Source organism: Trichosurus vulpecula, chromosome 8 (genome assembly GCF_011100635.1).
Source record: "Trichosurus vulpecula isolate mTriVul1 chromosome 8, mTriVul1.pri, whole genome shotgun sequence".
Lineage (NCBI taxonomy): Eukaryota > Metazoa > Chordata > Mammalia > Diprotodontia > Phalangeridae > Trichosurus > Trichosurus vulpecula.
Genome location: NC_050580.1, coordinates 162,714,674 through 162,729,322, shown reverse-complemented (window position 1 = coordinate 162,729,322; position 14,649 = coordinate 162,714,674). Strand labels below are relative to the sequence as shown.

The 14,649-nt window shown below is 36.0% G+C and overlaps 1 protein-coding gene across 1 annotated transcript in view; it reads right to left on the bottom strand.

The window, feature by feature from the left end:
• Positions 1-12,789, bottom strand: part of MNS1 (meiosis specific nuclear structural 1) — a 35,540-nt gene extending 22,751 nt beyond the window's left edge. Inside the window, exons 1-4 of the mRNA XM_036736440.1 lie at positions 12,758-12,789; positions 11,602-11,826; positions 8,715-8,842; positions 5,022-5,124 (exon numbers count right to left, since the gene is read on the bottom strand). Coding sequence (XP_036592335.1) covers positions 5,022-5,124; positions 8,715-8,842; positions 11,602-11,826; positions 12,758-12,760 — 459 coding nt within the window. The 5' untranslated portion in view covers positions 12,761-12,789. The remainder of the gene's footprint in view (positions 1-5,021; positions 5,125-8,714; positions 8,843-11,601; positions 11,827-12,757) is intronic.
• Positions 12,790-14,649: the final 1,860 nt, after the last annotated feature.

The window sequence follows — 14,649 nt, the reverse complement described above, 5'->3', positions numbered from 1 at the left end:
GGGGCAAAGGAGATTTGAACACAAACAACAGTCTGCTATAGAAATACATTCAACTCAACAGGGAAACAGGCAGGAAGAAGGGAGGAATAGAGGGGAATAAGGAGGAAAAGAGAGTATTCACAAACAAAACAACTTATAAGAATGATCAGCATCTGAGTTAAGCAAAGAGGAGGGTTCTAGAAGAGAAACAGACTGATCCCTATCATTGAATACACTATCTCTCTTCCATCACTGTATTCTTCCTTGTAAACAGAGAGGTGGGGAAGAGGGGGAAGGGGGTGAGGACAAAGTAGAAGAGGATAACATGGAACAAAATACACAAGTAACAGTCATAACCATTAACATAAATGGAACCTCACTCATCTTCCAAATGGAATAGGATATCAGAAAAGATTAGAAAGCACAAACCAACGCATTTGAAAAACAATTCACACAATCAATCAATAAACACTTATTAAGTGCCTACTATGTGCTAGGCACTGTTCAGAGAAAGCACTAGGGATACAAAGAGAGGCAAAAGACAGTCCCTGCCCTTAAGGAGCTCAAAAACTAATGGGTGAGATGACAAGCAAACAATCATGTACAAGCAAGCTATTTACCGGATAAACAGGAAATAATCAACCTACAGAAAATACTAGAATTAGGAGGAATTAGGAAATGGGACTTTAGTTGGACTTGAAGGGGGAAGGGGGAGGCAGCTAGATGTGCAGTGGATGGAGCACTGGCCTGGGAATCAGGAAGACTCATTTTCCTGAGTTCAAATGTGACCCTGGGCAAGTCATTTAACCTGTTTGCCTCAGTTCCTTATTTGTAAAATGAGCTGCAGAAGGAAATGGCAAACCACTGCTACATCTTTGCCAAGAAAGCCCCAAATGGGGTCATGAAAAGAACAAGTATATACACAAACAAATGAAGAAAGCCAGGAAACAGAGACAAGAAAGGAGAACATTGCATTCACAAGGGGCAGCCTATGAAAATGCCTAGAGTTGAGAGTTGGAGTGACTTGTCTGAGGAACAGGAAGGAGGGCCAGTGTTGCTGAGTTGAAAAGTATTGTGGGGGGAATGTATAGCATAAGAAGACTAAAAAGGTATGGGGAAAAGGGCTAGGTTATGAAAGGCTTTGATGAACAGAGGAACAGCAAAATGATCTAAATAATCAATGAAAGAAATAACAGGTTAAAAAGTTAGGCATGTGACTAAAAATATTAGATTAGCAATAAATCAAAATACTCCAACTAAACATCAAATTAGAAATTCTGAAATCAGAGAAGAAATGAACAAAACTGAAAGCAAAGAAACCCATCATATTGATTTAAAAATACAAAGAGCTGGGCTTTTTGGTTTCTTTTGCTTTTGACAAGGGAAGATGATAAAATAGATAAACCATTATCTAATATGATTTTAAGAAGAGGAAAATCAAATTACTAATACCAAAAATGAAAAGGGAGAATTTACAACAAATGGAAAAAAGGAAATCATTAGAAACTATTTTGCTTATACCATTGTATCCCAAAGAGATTATTTTAAAAAGGGAAAAGGACCTATTTGTACAAAAATATTTACAGCAGCCCTTTTCACGGTGGCTAAGAATTGGAAATGAAGGGTATGCCCATCAACTGGGGAATGGCTGAACAAACTGTGACATATGATTGTGATGGAATATTATTGTGCTCTAAGAATTAAAAAGCTGAACGACTTCAGAAAAACCTGGAAAGAGTTACATGAAGTGACGCAAAGTGAAGTGAGAAGAACCAAGAAAACATTGTACACAGTAACACCAATATTATACAATGAAGCTATTCTCAGCAATACAATGATCCAAGAGAATCCCAAAGGACTCACAATGAAACCTGCTATTTGCCTCCAGAGAAAGAACAGATGTTGTCTGAATACAGACTGAAGCATACTATTTTTTACTTTTTTTTTCTTTTTCTTGTTTAAGTCTTCTTATAAAAAATTACTAATATGGAAATGTTTTACATGATTATACATGTATAATCTATGTCAGACTGCTTACCATTACCATGAATCTGGAGCTCAAAACTTTAAAAAAAGTTAACATTGTTTTAACATGTAATTGGGGAAAAATATTACTTAAAAAAAGAAACTATTTTGCCCAGCTATATGCCAATAACTGGTCATTTGAAAATGAAATGGATAGATATTTGTAGAAATATGAAATAATAAATAGAAATAGAAAATTTAAATAACCCAATATCAGAAAAAAGAACTGATCAAGCCATAAATTAATTCATAAGGGGGGAAAAGCACCACAATCCAATGGATTTAAAAGTGAATTTCATCAAATATTTTAAGAGCAATTAATTTTGATATTACATTAACTGCTTTCAAAATTAGAAAATTAAGAGATTCTACCAAATTCTTTCTATGATACAGATATAGTCTTGATACCAGAACCAAGAAGAGACACAGCAGAGAAAGAAAGTATAGACCAACATCCTTAATGAATATTAATGACTATATGTGTAAATTCAGCAAAGAAGCTACAGCAATATATTACAAAGATTATACATTATTATCAGATTGGAGTTAAACCAAAAATGCAAAAAATTTGGTTAAAAAATAGGAAAACTATAAAAATAATAGACTATATTAATATCAAAAACAATTTAAAATCACCTTATTTTATCAAAATATGAAGAAGAAAGCTTTTGAAAAAATATGACACCTATTTTTGTTAAAAACACTAAAAAAGCATAAAAATAAATGTATCTTTTATTGATATGGAAAATAGTACCTTAATAAATAAATCTATATAATGGAGAAATTATTAAAAGGCTTTTCTAATATAATCAGGAGTAAAGCAAGGATGTCCATTATTACTGGTATTATTTGATAAATTTTTTAAGTGCTTATTATATCAATAAGAAAAGTAAATTGAAGTAATAAGTATCAGTGAAAGGAATCAAAATCACTGGGTTGTTGGTTTTTGTTTTTTGCAGATGATATGATGATCTACTTAGAGAACACTAGAGTGTCAACCAAAAAAAACCTGAAACAATTAATTTTAGCAGTTTCAAGATATAAAATAAATTCCCATAGATCATCAGCTTTTCTATATATTACCCAACAAAACCTAGCAGGAAGGGATGGAGAAATTTCATTCAAATAACTACAGAATATATAAAGTATATGAGAATCCACATACCAAATTACAGAGGAACTATATTATTCCAACCACAAAACACTCTTTACAGAATTACATAACTAAATAAATGGAAAGATATTCACTGATTAAACTTATTTGGCTGTACCAATTTAATAAAAATGACAATACTACCTAAGTCAATTTATTTATTCATTGCCATTCCAAACTACAGAATTACTTTATAGACTGAGAAAAAAATAATAACAAAATTCAACTAGAGTAAAAGATCAAGATTATCTAAAGAAATAATAGGAAAAAAACATAAGAAGAAAGGGGCGTAACAGTACCAAATCTGAAACTTGTACTACAAAGCATCAATTATCAAAACTATTTGGCAGCAGTTAAAAAGTAGAAAAATTGATCAGTGGATGAGATTAGCTATACAAAAAAGTAGCATAATATTTTAAAAATCCAAAGACTACAAGTACTAAGGTAAGGACTCACAATTCAACAAAAATTTCTGGGGAAAATGGAAAGCAGTCTGACAGAAACTAGATACAGACCAATGTCTTTCACCTTATATCAACAATAAGCTACAAATGAATATGTGACCTAGATAAAGGTCACATCATGAAAAAAGTGAGCCAATCATTACATCAAGAGTGGAGTGATGGTATCTCAGTTAACAAATTCTGCACTGACCCTGACACCTAGAATGCTTCTTATTCTCTCTCTCTCTCTCTCTCTCTCTCTCTCTCTCTCTCTCTCTCTCTCTCTCTCTCTCTCTCTGTCAATAGATAGATAGATATACATCTATGTCTACATCTATATATTATTTCAACAATTTGTTGTAAGAAGATATTTTATGAGTGAAAATCCATTATAACAAACTTCAAATAACCTAATTGTTTTGTTGCAATGAAAATATTACTAGAAGTCATACTTCCAAGAAACTAAAAATGAAGATCACCTAGTGAATCAACAAGTACCATATATGTACACACATCTGCCTCCTGTCTAGATGATGACATGCAGTTAGATGGACAATCTCTTGAGCTCTATCAGCATACATGTCTTGGAATATAGTATAAATGGACAATCAGTTGGGCAAAAAGTAACAGGACAAGGAGAATAAGGCAAAATGGCCTTTAAAAATCAAAAATCTCTTTAAATACCCCAAACTTCTCCCAGAAATAAGGGTCCTCCTTTTAAATACCTATATACTACTAAGACTGCTGTATCCCTAAGTCATGGAACACTATTAGTCTCTAAAGAATTTAAAATCACTCAGAGGGCATCAGAGAGGTCCATGGTGGGTATGAGAAGACTACAATACTGAACAAATAAGGAACTAAGAAGAATTAGAGTAAAGAAGGTCATCTGAAGAAATATTTGATTAAAAAAAACAGATAGGCTAATCATGTGGAACATGAGGACAAGAAGTGACCAGTTGACAATCCATTTACTTCCCTAGTATCCCAAATTCAGAAAAAATCCCTTTAGCACGTTCAGTGGATTCCTTGTGGTGAACTTACTGGGCAGGCATTGATGGACTGCAATTTGTATCACTGGATAAAAACATTCAAATCATTAAGATCACAGATTCTTTTGAGTATCTGAGTATATGTATATGTAACACACATATACACAAACACTCTCTCTCTCTCTCTCTCTCTCTCTCTCTCTCTCTCTCTCTCTCTCTCTCACCTAACTCTCTTATTTCTATTATTTTATTTTTGGGGGTATCAGTGGCTTAGGAATTTAATATGTTACATTTAGATAGTTAAAATCCTGTAAATGGATGAAAGTAAGTGCAGCTGGGCAAAAGAAATGTTAAGACCTAAGCTACAGTTGGTTTCGGTTCGCTCCACATAAAATAAAATTACTACATGTCTTAAGAAAAAAGTATTACCATTCTCTCATAGTTGATGGCCTCTTTTTCAGCAATTTGTGCAGCCCTTTCTTTATTCATATAAGCTGCTTTCAATTTTTTCTCCAATTCTCGAAGTTCAAGACTGTTAAAAAAATTCAGTTAACCAATAAAAGACATTAGATAATTTATTTCCTTTAAGAAATATTCAAGAATCTATGTTTGATTTAGTATATGTAATATATTAAATACAAAATTTGAATATTAAAAATTTTCCTTATTCTTTTCTAAAAATTCAAAAATACTTTTGCAAAATCAATGTTTTACAAAAATAGCATTTGCTAAATAACATGATTTATATATATACATATATATTTGTATATAGATATACATAAATATATATGTATACATTTGTGTATTTCCTGTTAGCCTGTAAATTCCATGAAGTCAGGAACAGTGTCTTTATCTAAAAATTTTATCTCCCATCAGTGTTTAACACAATGGTTTGTGCATAGCATTTAATAACTATTTGTTGAATTCGATAAAAATGTATATGTAAAGACAAGTAATACATTATAATACAACTTTAATAAAACCTTAATTAACCAAAATGACTAAGCAGTTAACCAGAAACACTTTATTTCTATACATACTGTTTAAAATATTTCTGTGTGCTAATACACTTTTCCGCCTTAGTTAAAACACCATATTAAAAGTAATTAGATTTTTTGATGACTAAAGAAATTCCAGTACTTCTGAGCCATTGTAAACACTATAGTATTACAGAATTAATACCACCATAAAAATGTATTAAGCACGTAATACCTGCAAGTCACTTACTTTGCTAGGTAATAGGGATGCAATAACAAAAATAAAATATTCTCTACCTCGAAGGAGCTTACATTCTACTGGGGTTATCACACAAGTATAATACAAGGCAAATCGTATTATAGGAGGAGGGAGAGAAACCACTAACTAGAGAAAATCCAGGGAGGATTACTTCACAAGAGAAGGTGGAAAATTAGTTTTTAAGAAAGACAAGGGTTATAAGCAGACAAGACAAGGAGGGAGTACATTCCTGCCAAGGAAGATAACATGGGAACATATGAAGATAGGAGGTGGAATATACAGTTTGGAGAACAGCTAATAGTCCAATTTGACTGGAATGCAGAGATCAGAAGGTGATTAGCATGAGGTAAAACTGAAAAGGTAGGTTAAAGCCAGATTATGGGAGGCCTTAAATGCTAGGTTGAGGAATATATATTTTCCCTTAGAGATAAGGTGGGAACCATGTTTTTTGAACTGGCAAACTCATGGTCAAATCTGTGCCTCGAGAAGATTATTTAGAGTTTAGTTTGAGTCGTGAGGGACTTTTGAAATAATCTAGTTCAACTTCTCTATTTTCACTGTACTTTCAAAATTGTACTCAACTTTAGAACATCCCATAAAAAACAGAATGTACTTGTGTTGTGGCAAGAAAGACATATTCCCAGAACAGAAGTGTTTCCTTCTCTTTCCAAGATGCCCTTGGGACTGGAGTGGTAAGAATAGGGGTTAAACACATCCAGAAAAAGAACTATGGAGTCTGAATGCAGATCGAAGCATACTATTTTCACTTTGGGCTTTTTTTTCTTTCTCATGGTTTTTCCCTTTTGTTCTGATTATAACATGACTAATATGGAAATAAGTTTGATGTCATTGTACATGTATAACCTATATCAGATTGCTTGCTGTTTTGGGGAGGGAAGAAGGCAGAAAAATTTGGAACTCAAAATTTTACAAAAATGAATGTTGAAAACTATCTTGATGTGTAATTGGAAAAAAATAAAATACTGATGAGGCTGACTTCTACCTAGCAACAATGAGAGCCTTGCCTAAATCTAAATCTGCTCAGTAACATGCGGCTCTATCTGTTAACAAGAAAACCTTGTTATTTTAGCCAATATCCTGTGTATGTAATTAACCCTTACGGTCTGTGGCCATATCCTCGAATGTTGCAAGCTAAATCCCGTTTTGTGAACAACATCCTTGAACTGTTTTGAAATGTACCCAGCATACCTGGTTCCCCTTCCTGCCTTCTCTTTTCTGTGGTTAACTGCCCATGTAGGAGCAAACACCACCCTTAGCTGAGTGCCCAAAATTTGTATTTAAAAGCAAGCTCTTGTCTAGCCTGCCACTTTTGCGTCAATAAAGCTCTCTTGACTAGGAGAACATCTGCCTCCTGAATTCTTTCCTGACAACTTGACTCCAAACCTTATCTACCTCATCAACATTATTAAGGAAAAAAAAGAACAGGGGTTAAAAATAAAGTAAGGATGGTTGGAGGGAAAAAAGGATGCCTTTTTTCACCAAAAGGTCCATTTTAACCAATGATATAGTTGAAGTACAATATACCTGCAACATTATTGTTTTCTATTACTATATTTTTTACATTGCAAATAGATAGTATTTCAAACATAGTAAAATAGGCTTTTGTGGGCTAGCAGGGAAACATAAACATTACTTAACGGATTTTCTGCTTCTCTTTTCTCCATGAAGCCTTCTCCGATTGCTTCACCTAAGGTGATCTGTTCCTTTTTTAAAGTCCTGTTCAGTATAAGTATGCTACCATTGTGGCACTTTTTATATACTGCTTTGCACCACAGTTCTTCACCTGTTTTATTTTTTTGTATAAGATTCTAAATTCCTGGAATACAGGGATCATATTTTATAAAATCTTTGTATACTTCACAGCTCTCCACACAGTGCCTTGTACATAGAAGGTACTCAGTAAATATTAGCTCAGTGAAAAAATGTATATCAAAATATGGTCCAAACTCTTAACAGACTTGTTTAAACACCATGGACTTCCTGTGCTGTTGATTTAGAAAGTATTGGAAATTTGGGCTGGAAGAATACTGTGATGTGGAGATGTTTTGTTTTAATTTTGTGATATCTCCTAGATAATAGCTTAATCACTTATCATTTGAAAACAGGATTGCAAGAGAGAAAAATCCCAGTTAGTTGAGTTTTCTGATTAGCTGAGTAATATAGCTAATCAAGGTAATTCGTTCTCTCTCTCTCTCTCTCTCTCTCTCTCTCTCTCTCTCTCTCTCTCCCCTATCTTCCATTGTTAATAATATTTTATTTTTTCCAATTACATGTAAAATCAATTTTCAACATTAATTTTTAAAAATTCTCTTTCTCTCTCCCCTCCCTGAGATGGCAAGCAATTTGATCCAGGTTATGTATGTGCATTCATGCAAGACATATTTCCATATTAGTTATGCTGTGAAAGAAAACATAGCCCAAAAAAGCACACACTAAAAAAAGAAACTGAGAAATAGTATACTCTGATCCACATTCAGACTCCATCAGTTCTCTCTGTTGGATAGCATTTTTCATCATGAGCCCTTTGGAATTGTCTAAGTCAAGGTATTTCTACTATTCTGTGTAATGTTGTGTTTTTCAAGTTTCATATAAAGAAATAATATGAAGAAATGTACCTGTTTCAGGTTAAATATTAAAAAATATTTTCTACCAGTATAACATTTATCTAGAAATAATCATTTAAAATATTTTTTCTCTCCTTGAGATGAATGTTACAGTGCTTATAAATATTTGCAACATAAAATGGCTTTAATTATAATTCTATAAAAGATTTTGATTCAAACAATTATATAACAAATTAACACCAAAGTATTGAATTACACAAAAAGAAATTATACATGATTTGCCATTTAAAGAAATAGATACCTGTTTTCTCTTATTTGTTGCCTCATTTTTTCATCCTTTAGACTTTCATTCTTTAGTTTTGCCAGCTCTGTAGCCAATTTTTGTTCTTGTTCCAGCTGCATTGCCTTCATCCTTTTGTTTTCTTCTGCCTATCCAAAGAAAATAATTTTAGATTTCCTTCTCCAGAAACAGAAAACTGTATTTCAATAAGAGTCAGTTTATTGGTTTTTATATTACAATTTCAGAAGAAGGTAATGTTTTCCTTGAGGGCAGAGAGTGTTTCATTTTTGTTTTTTATACCCCCAATCATAGTATAGTGTCTTGAAAATAGTAAATGTTTGTTTAAGTGAACTAAAACTCTTCAAAAGCAAGAGTTACATCTTCTATTTTTGGTAACTCCCTACAGACGACCTTGTGGGTTGCTCTGCATAAGGTGAATGTTTAATAAAGAATACTAATTAAATACTCTTGTTAGCACAGCAGGAAAGGTAATGCATCTGAACCACAGAAGTGAGAAGAGACCATGAAGGTCTCTTTCACCAAGAGAGTGAACTAGTATTTCTAGCCATACAGGAGTGAGATTCAGGCAAGATGTTAAAGGAAAGGAAGCAAAATAAGCATTACTAGTATAATTTGAACCAAGTCTTATGACTGGATGGAATGATAAGTTGCTGTTTCAAAGTAACATCCTTGTAGGTTGGCTTTGCACAAAATAGAATTAAGAGGAAGTCTTGGGACAACTGGTATGTACTTGACTTATATATGAAGGGAAATCCAATAAAAAAACCTAATTCCTGAAAAACAGAAACTTAAACAGTAAGGCAGTTGTGGAGTCAGTAAAGGAGTGTAGCTTTCTATTTCACAAGGAATTGTCCTCTACACTCTCCTCAACAAAAACCTTCACTGGCTCCTAACTGTTCCCAGGGAAAAATCAGGCTAGCATTTAAGGCCCTCCATAATCAGTCTCCAACCTAACTTCCAAGTCCTATTTCACATTACTCCCTTATACACACTTTGATCCATCCAAACTGGCCTACTAGTTATTTTTCAAACTCAAAATGCAATATTCTACCTCTATGCACTCACAAAGATGCAGAGGTTCTTTCTTCCTTTAATGCTCAAGTCTGCTACTACCCTTTTCTGTGAAGCTTTTTCTGGTCTCAACCTAATACATTCTCTCTCTCCTCAAATTTTCAGAGTATTTTGTTTGGATCTCTTCTTTGCCTGTACCACATTCTGCACTGTCTATTTTTATGTACATGGTATAGTCACCATAGTAGATTGTGAATTCTGTTGAGGGAAGGATAAAACTTTTTCATTTTTACATCTCCAGTGTCTGACACAGAGACTCACATACATACATCAATATTTCAACGGATCTATGATTTCATAAATTTGGGTATTTCCTACAATAACGTATCTATACCTTTTCATCCAGTGCAACTCTTTTCAATGCCTTACCCTCATATCTCCATATGTGCACTGGAAGCTTTCCTATTGGTCTTTTAATTATCAGTGGACACTAAAACAGCACCTGACATTTCTGTCTGTTATTTCTTGCTCTCCATAAATGACTGATCCATCTCCTTTTCCTATCATACTCTAGAAGATATTTTTAGACCATATCTTTATGCAAGTCATTATTGGTAATATGTTGATATTTATGCCCACCATAATTCTCTTCATGATGCCCTTTGAGCTACCCACAATTTTGATTCTTCATATTATAGGATTCTATTAGGGAAAAACTGATGTTGAAAAGATGAGTTTTTGTTTCAGGGAGCAGCTTGGGATGGTGGAAATCACTGCACAATTTCCTGAACTCAACACAACCCACTATCTTTACCTGTTCAGTTCAAGACCCAGTTCACTATCCATCTGTGTGATATGCCCAAGATCTATGTAATGAATGGGCTAATTCAAAGGGTTATCTTTCCAGCTATAATCAGAGGCAGCATTCGTCGAGTTGGTTTTTCTTATGAATTATTAAGTCAAACTCTTTTGAGCTGCTCTGGATCTCACTGGGTTAGCTTTATTGTATTCAGAGACTTGATGCAATCAGCACAATACTATCTGCAAAGAAAAAAATCTTCAGAATCTGTAAGGAATCTCTCTTCTATTTGCATTTTGCGTTGGACATACTCTATGACAGTGGCAAACACTCTTTGCAAGTATATATCTGTTTTATTCATTGCTTGATTGGCTTATTCATTGCTTGATGCTCCCAAGACACATGGGAGACAATTTATTGAAGGAGAGTCTTTCAGGATGCATTTTAGTCTACTGATTTAAAGATTTTTTAAAATCATCAACAAATATCTTCAGTGGGATCTTGAAACCCCTGAATATTTAGTAAGAGACAAAAGGTAAACAAACCAAGCATCACGGTCAAATCTTAAAAAAGAATAAACGATCCAGAAGGTAGCCTCCATTGTGTTAAGTCAATCTTCCATGGAAGAATTAAGGAAAGACAAGAAAAAGAATTGCACAGGAGGAAATGAAGAAGGGTTGTGAGATATACCAAAGGACCCACTGAAATGAGATCACAGATCTTTGTATTAAGATTAAACAACTCATTTTTCTTATTTCAATAAACTAAAGCTTAAAGCACATATTTTAAAAATCATAAGTTTTCATCTGTAGAGCTTAATAGAAGTAGAATGGTATAGTTCTATGAAAAAAAGCAGAAGTTAAGAATTACAGCTTTCCATTAAATAACCTTATCATAAAGTTATTGTGAAGAGAGCATTCTGTAAACCTTAAAACCCTATGTAAGTGTGAATTATTATTATTATTACCTGGTATCATTTTCAATGAATTGTAATCAACGTTAGCTTCTATGCATTCACGGCTTCTCAGTGGAAATGGGAAGAAAAAGTAATTTGAGACTATATGGAGAAGCACTTACCTTTTGAATAGCCTCTTCCATATCTAATTCAAATTGTTCATTCTGTAGTAATCGGAGGATTCTTTTCCGTGCAATACGTTCATCCTCTGCTATCATCGTCTTGTGTATTTTGACTTGTTCCCCAAGTTTTACTTGCTCCTCAATGTGTATTTTTTTAAGGAGTTTTTCATTGACTAATTTCTGATGTTTTTCTGCAACGCTCAACCTTCGTTTTTCTGAGGTAGCCTAAAATGAAAAATAACACCATTTATATTTCTTTATTTCTTCCATAAAACTCCAGTTATCAAACCTAAACTGTGAAAGATGTTTATTTTTTAAAAAATCTTTGCAATCCTTAAGGCGCTATATGTCAGCTATTATTATTAATTATCATCATCGTTACATAAAATCTTGTCACGCGTGATTTCACGTTGTTTTCCATCATTTGAAATGGAGTGTAACGAAAGAGTGCAACAGGAAGACGGAAGGAGGGTAAGAGAAGAGGTTATGAGTTTGGAGGACAGAAGGAGGAAACAATAGAAGATGAAAAACATTCAGATGAATGTCAACATCAATATTAAAAGCTGACAAGTGTTTCCAAGGAAATGAAGATGGCGCTTTTATTTTCCTTCCTGAATGCTGAGAACTGTATAAATTAGAAGGGGCCAAGCCAACACGCTGACCTCTCTTCCTAAGCACAAACTGCTTTTCTCGAGTATCACTGTCAAACCCCCCTAACATAATTCCAGTAAATCTGCTGACTAGCAAGTACCCCCTAATCCAATCTTCCAAGGCTAAGATTTTCTTTTCTTTGGTGCCCTCCCCATCCAGGGTGCCAAAGAACAGAAGACCTGGAAGCCTGAGGTTGCAGAAGCTAATCAACTAAATGGTGGTGGGGAGTGGGGAGGGGGGAGGGAGAGTGGGACTTGGGGGGAGGGGGGACGCAAATCTTCAAGCTTTCTTGGCGTTGTTAGATATAAACTAGACTTCTAGATTCCTGGGTAGCAGGGTTTGATGATGGGGGGAAGGGGAAGGGGGGGCAGTGAGAAGGGGGAGGAGTGAAGAAGGATACGAGGAGGGGAAAGCGGGGGAGAGAACCTGAGGGCTCCCAGTACCCAGGAAGGAGCTAGTTTCTCACCTGGGGTGCCTCACCTTTCGAACCCCAGGTCCCACTTACCATTTTGGCTTACGAAAAGCAACGCACTCCTTAGTGAACCTGATACTTCCCTTCGCCACCGAGACCCAGACCAGAGCCGGCACCACCCACTCTACTCCGCCCCGCGGAATCCTTCCCGCTCTTCTGTTTACAAAGCGTAGCCCAGGTAACGGTCACAGCCCAAGTTGAATTGGCGCAGGCGCTTTCAAGGCTTCGCTCAGAACGCGGCCTCTCATTGGTTGGGGGACTGCCCAATCGGCGTCTCTGGATGGGGTCTTAAATCTAGGGGATAAAAGTGGAGCAGGCTGGATGCTCATTCTGACGTATAGTTCGAGTCCGTTCTGCTCGGGGATGAGCCGTGTTCCCAAGATAACCTAGACGATTCCAAACTCCTTCTAAACACAGATGACGGGGATACCTTTTTAGCCTGGAAAGCTTTTCCTTTGGCCTGTTTCTTGATCGCTCATTGTCCTCTAGACTCCTCCATCATTTTTTTCCCCCGGGGGTCATGAGGGGGTGGAGGAAGCTGTGAGATCGTGAGCCATAGAGAACGCTGCTCTTCCCGCACTTGGGTGCTTTTGTGGTTGCGGGCTGAGAGAAGGCAAAATCTGATGCGTAATTAGAGGCAGCCAACCGTGTTCTAGCAGTACTTCTAGGTCATCCACCCAGCCTTTTGTAGAGTCAAATAGATCTACTAATTTGCTACTTTGGAAGCTTGAGTGTTTGTAATGGAAATTGATAGATGGCTCTCCTCCGCTTCTTTTATGTGGAGACCAATGAAGATGATGCCATGTGATTGGCCTAGTTCATTTCATTGCTTCCCCCTCCCCCCACTCACCCACCACACTTCTGTCTCCAGTTATTTAAGCCATTTTAACAATGAAATTGAATTGACCTTAGGACAGCCGGTTTGGCAGTTTAGTGATCAACTTAAGAAGATGGTCAATTCTTTTTCAGACCCAACCTTACTGATTCACAAATACTTAGGAATGCTTTCCAGTCTTCAGAGGGTCTTAACAAAGTCCCAGTTCCCTAGTGGTGGATTTTAGTGGACTTGGGATCACAGGATCTATCTTTGTATCCCCTCTTTGTTAATTCCAGACACTCCTGACTATACCTCATACCTGGGGCAGCTAGGTGAGGAAGACAGAGTGCTGGGCCTGGAGTCAGCCCAGAGAAGACTCATCTTTTTAAGTCTGCATCTAGACTGAGACACTTATTAGCTGTGTGACCCTGAGCATATCACTTAACCCTGTTTGCCTCTGTTCCTCATCTATAAAATGAACTGGAGGAGGGAATGGCAAACCATTGCAGTACCTTTGCCCAAAAAAAAACCCCAAATGGGGTCATGAAGAGTCAGACAGTACTGAAATGACTGAACAACAATAACAGATGCGCTAAGGCATTGTACTAAACCATGGTGATACAAATACAAGCAAAAAGAAAGTCCTCACTCTCAAGGAGCTTACATTCTGATGGGAGAAGATAACACATAAAGAGGAAATGAAAAGGGAGGAAGAGAGGTGAAGGTACCCACGTTGGTCATAGACCAGGGAGGGGAATGAACCATGATTGGCCAAGGCTAGTCCCCGCATGGAGGCCCTGGAAGCAACTCACCGTGGGAGAAGATGGACACATAATGACCCAAGTGTGACTATGAGAGTGCCTGAGAGTTTAAGCAGTTATCATATGCCTTGTAAGTGTCTTGAGAGGGGTTATAGGGCGAGGAGACTATGATGGGAGAATGGTCTGTGGCATGGTTGGCAGTCCCCCTCCCAACATATGTACTTAGTGTATGCCCGTACAGAGTGAGCACTGGTATAAGACGGTTGGATCAGATTCTGACTGGTTCAGCATCTCTGAATTGTGAACTTCTGAGTTTCCTCCTGGGTTCTATTTCAGATGGAGATTGC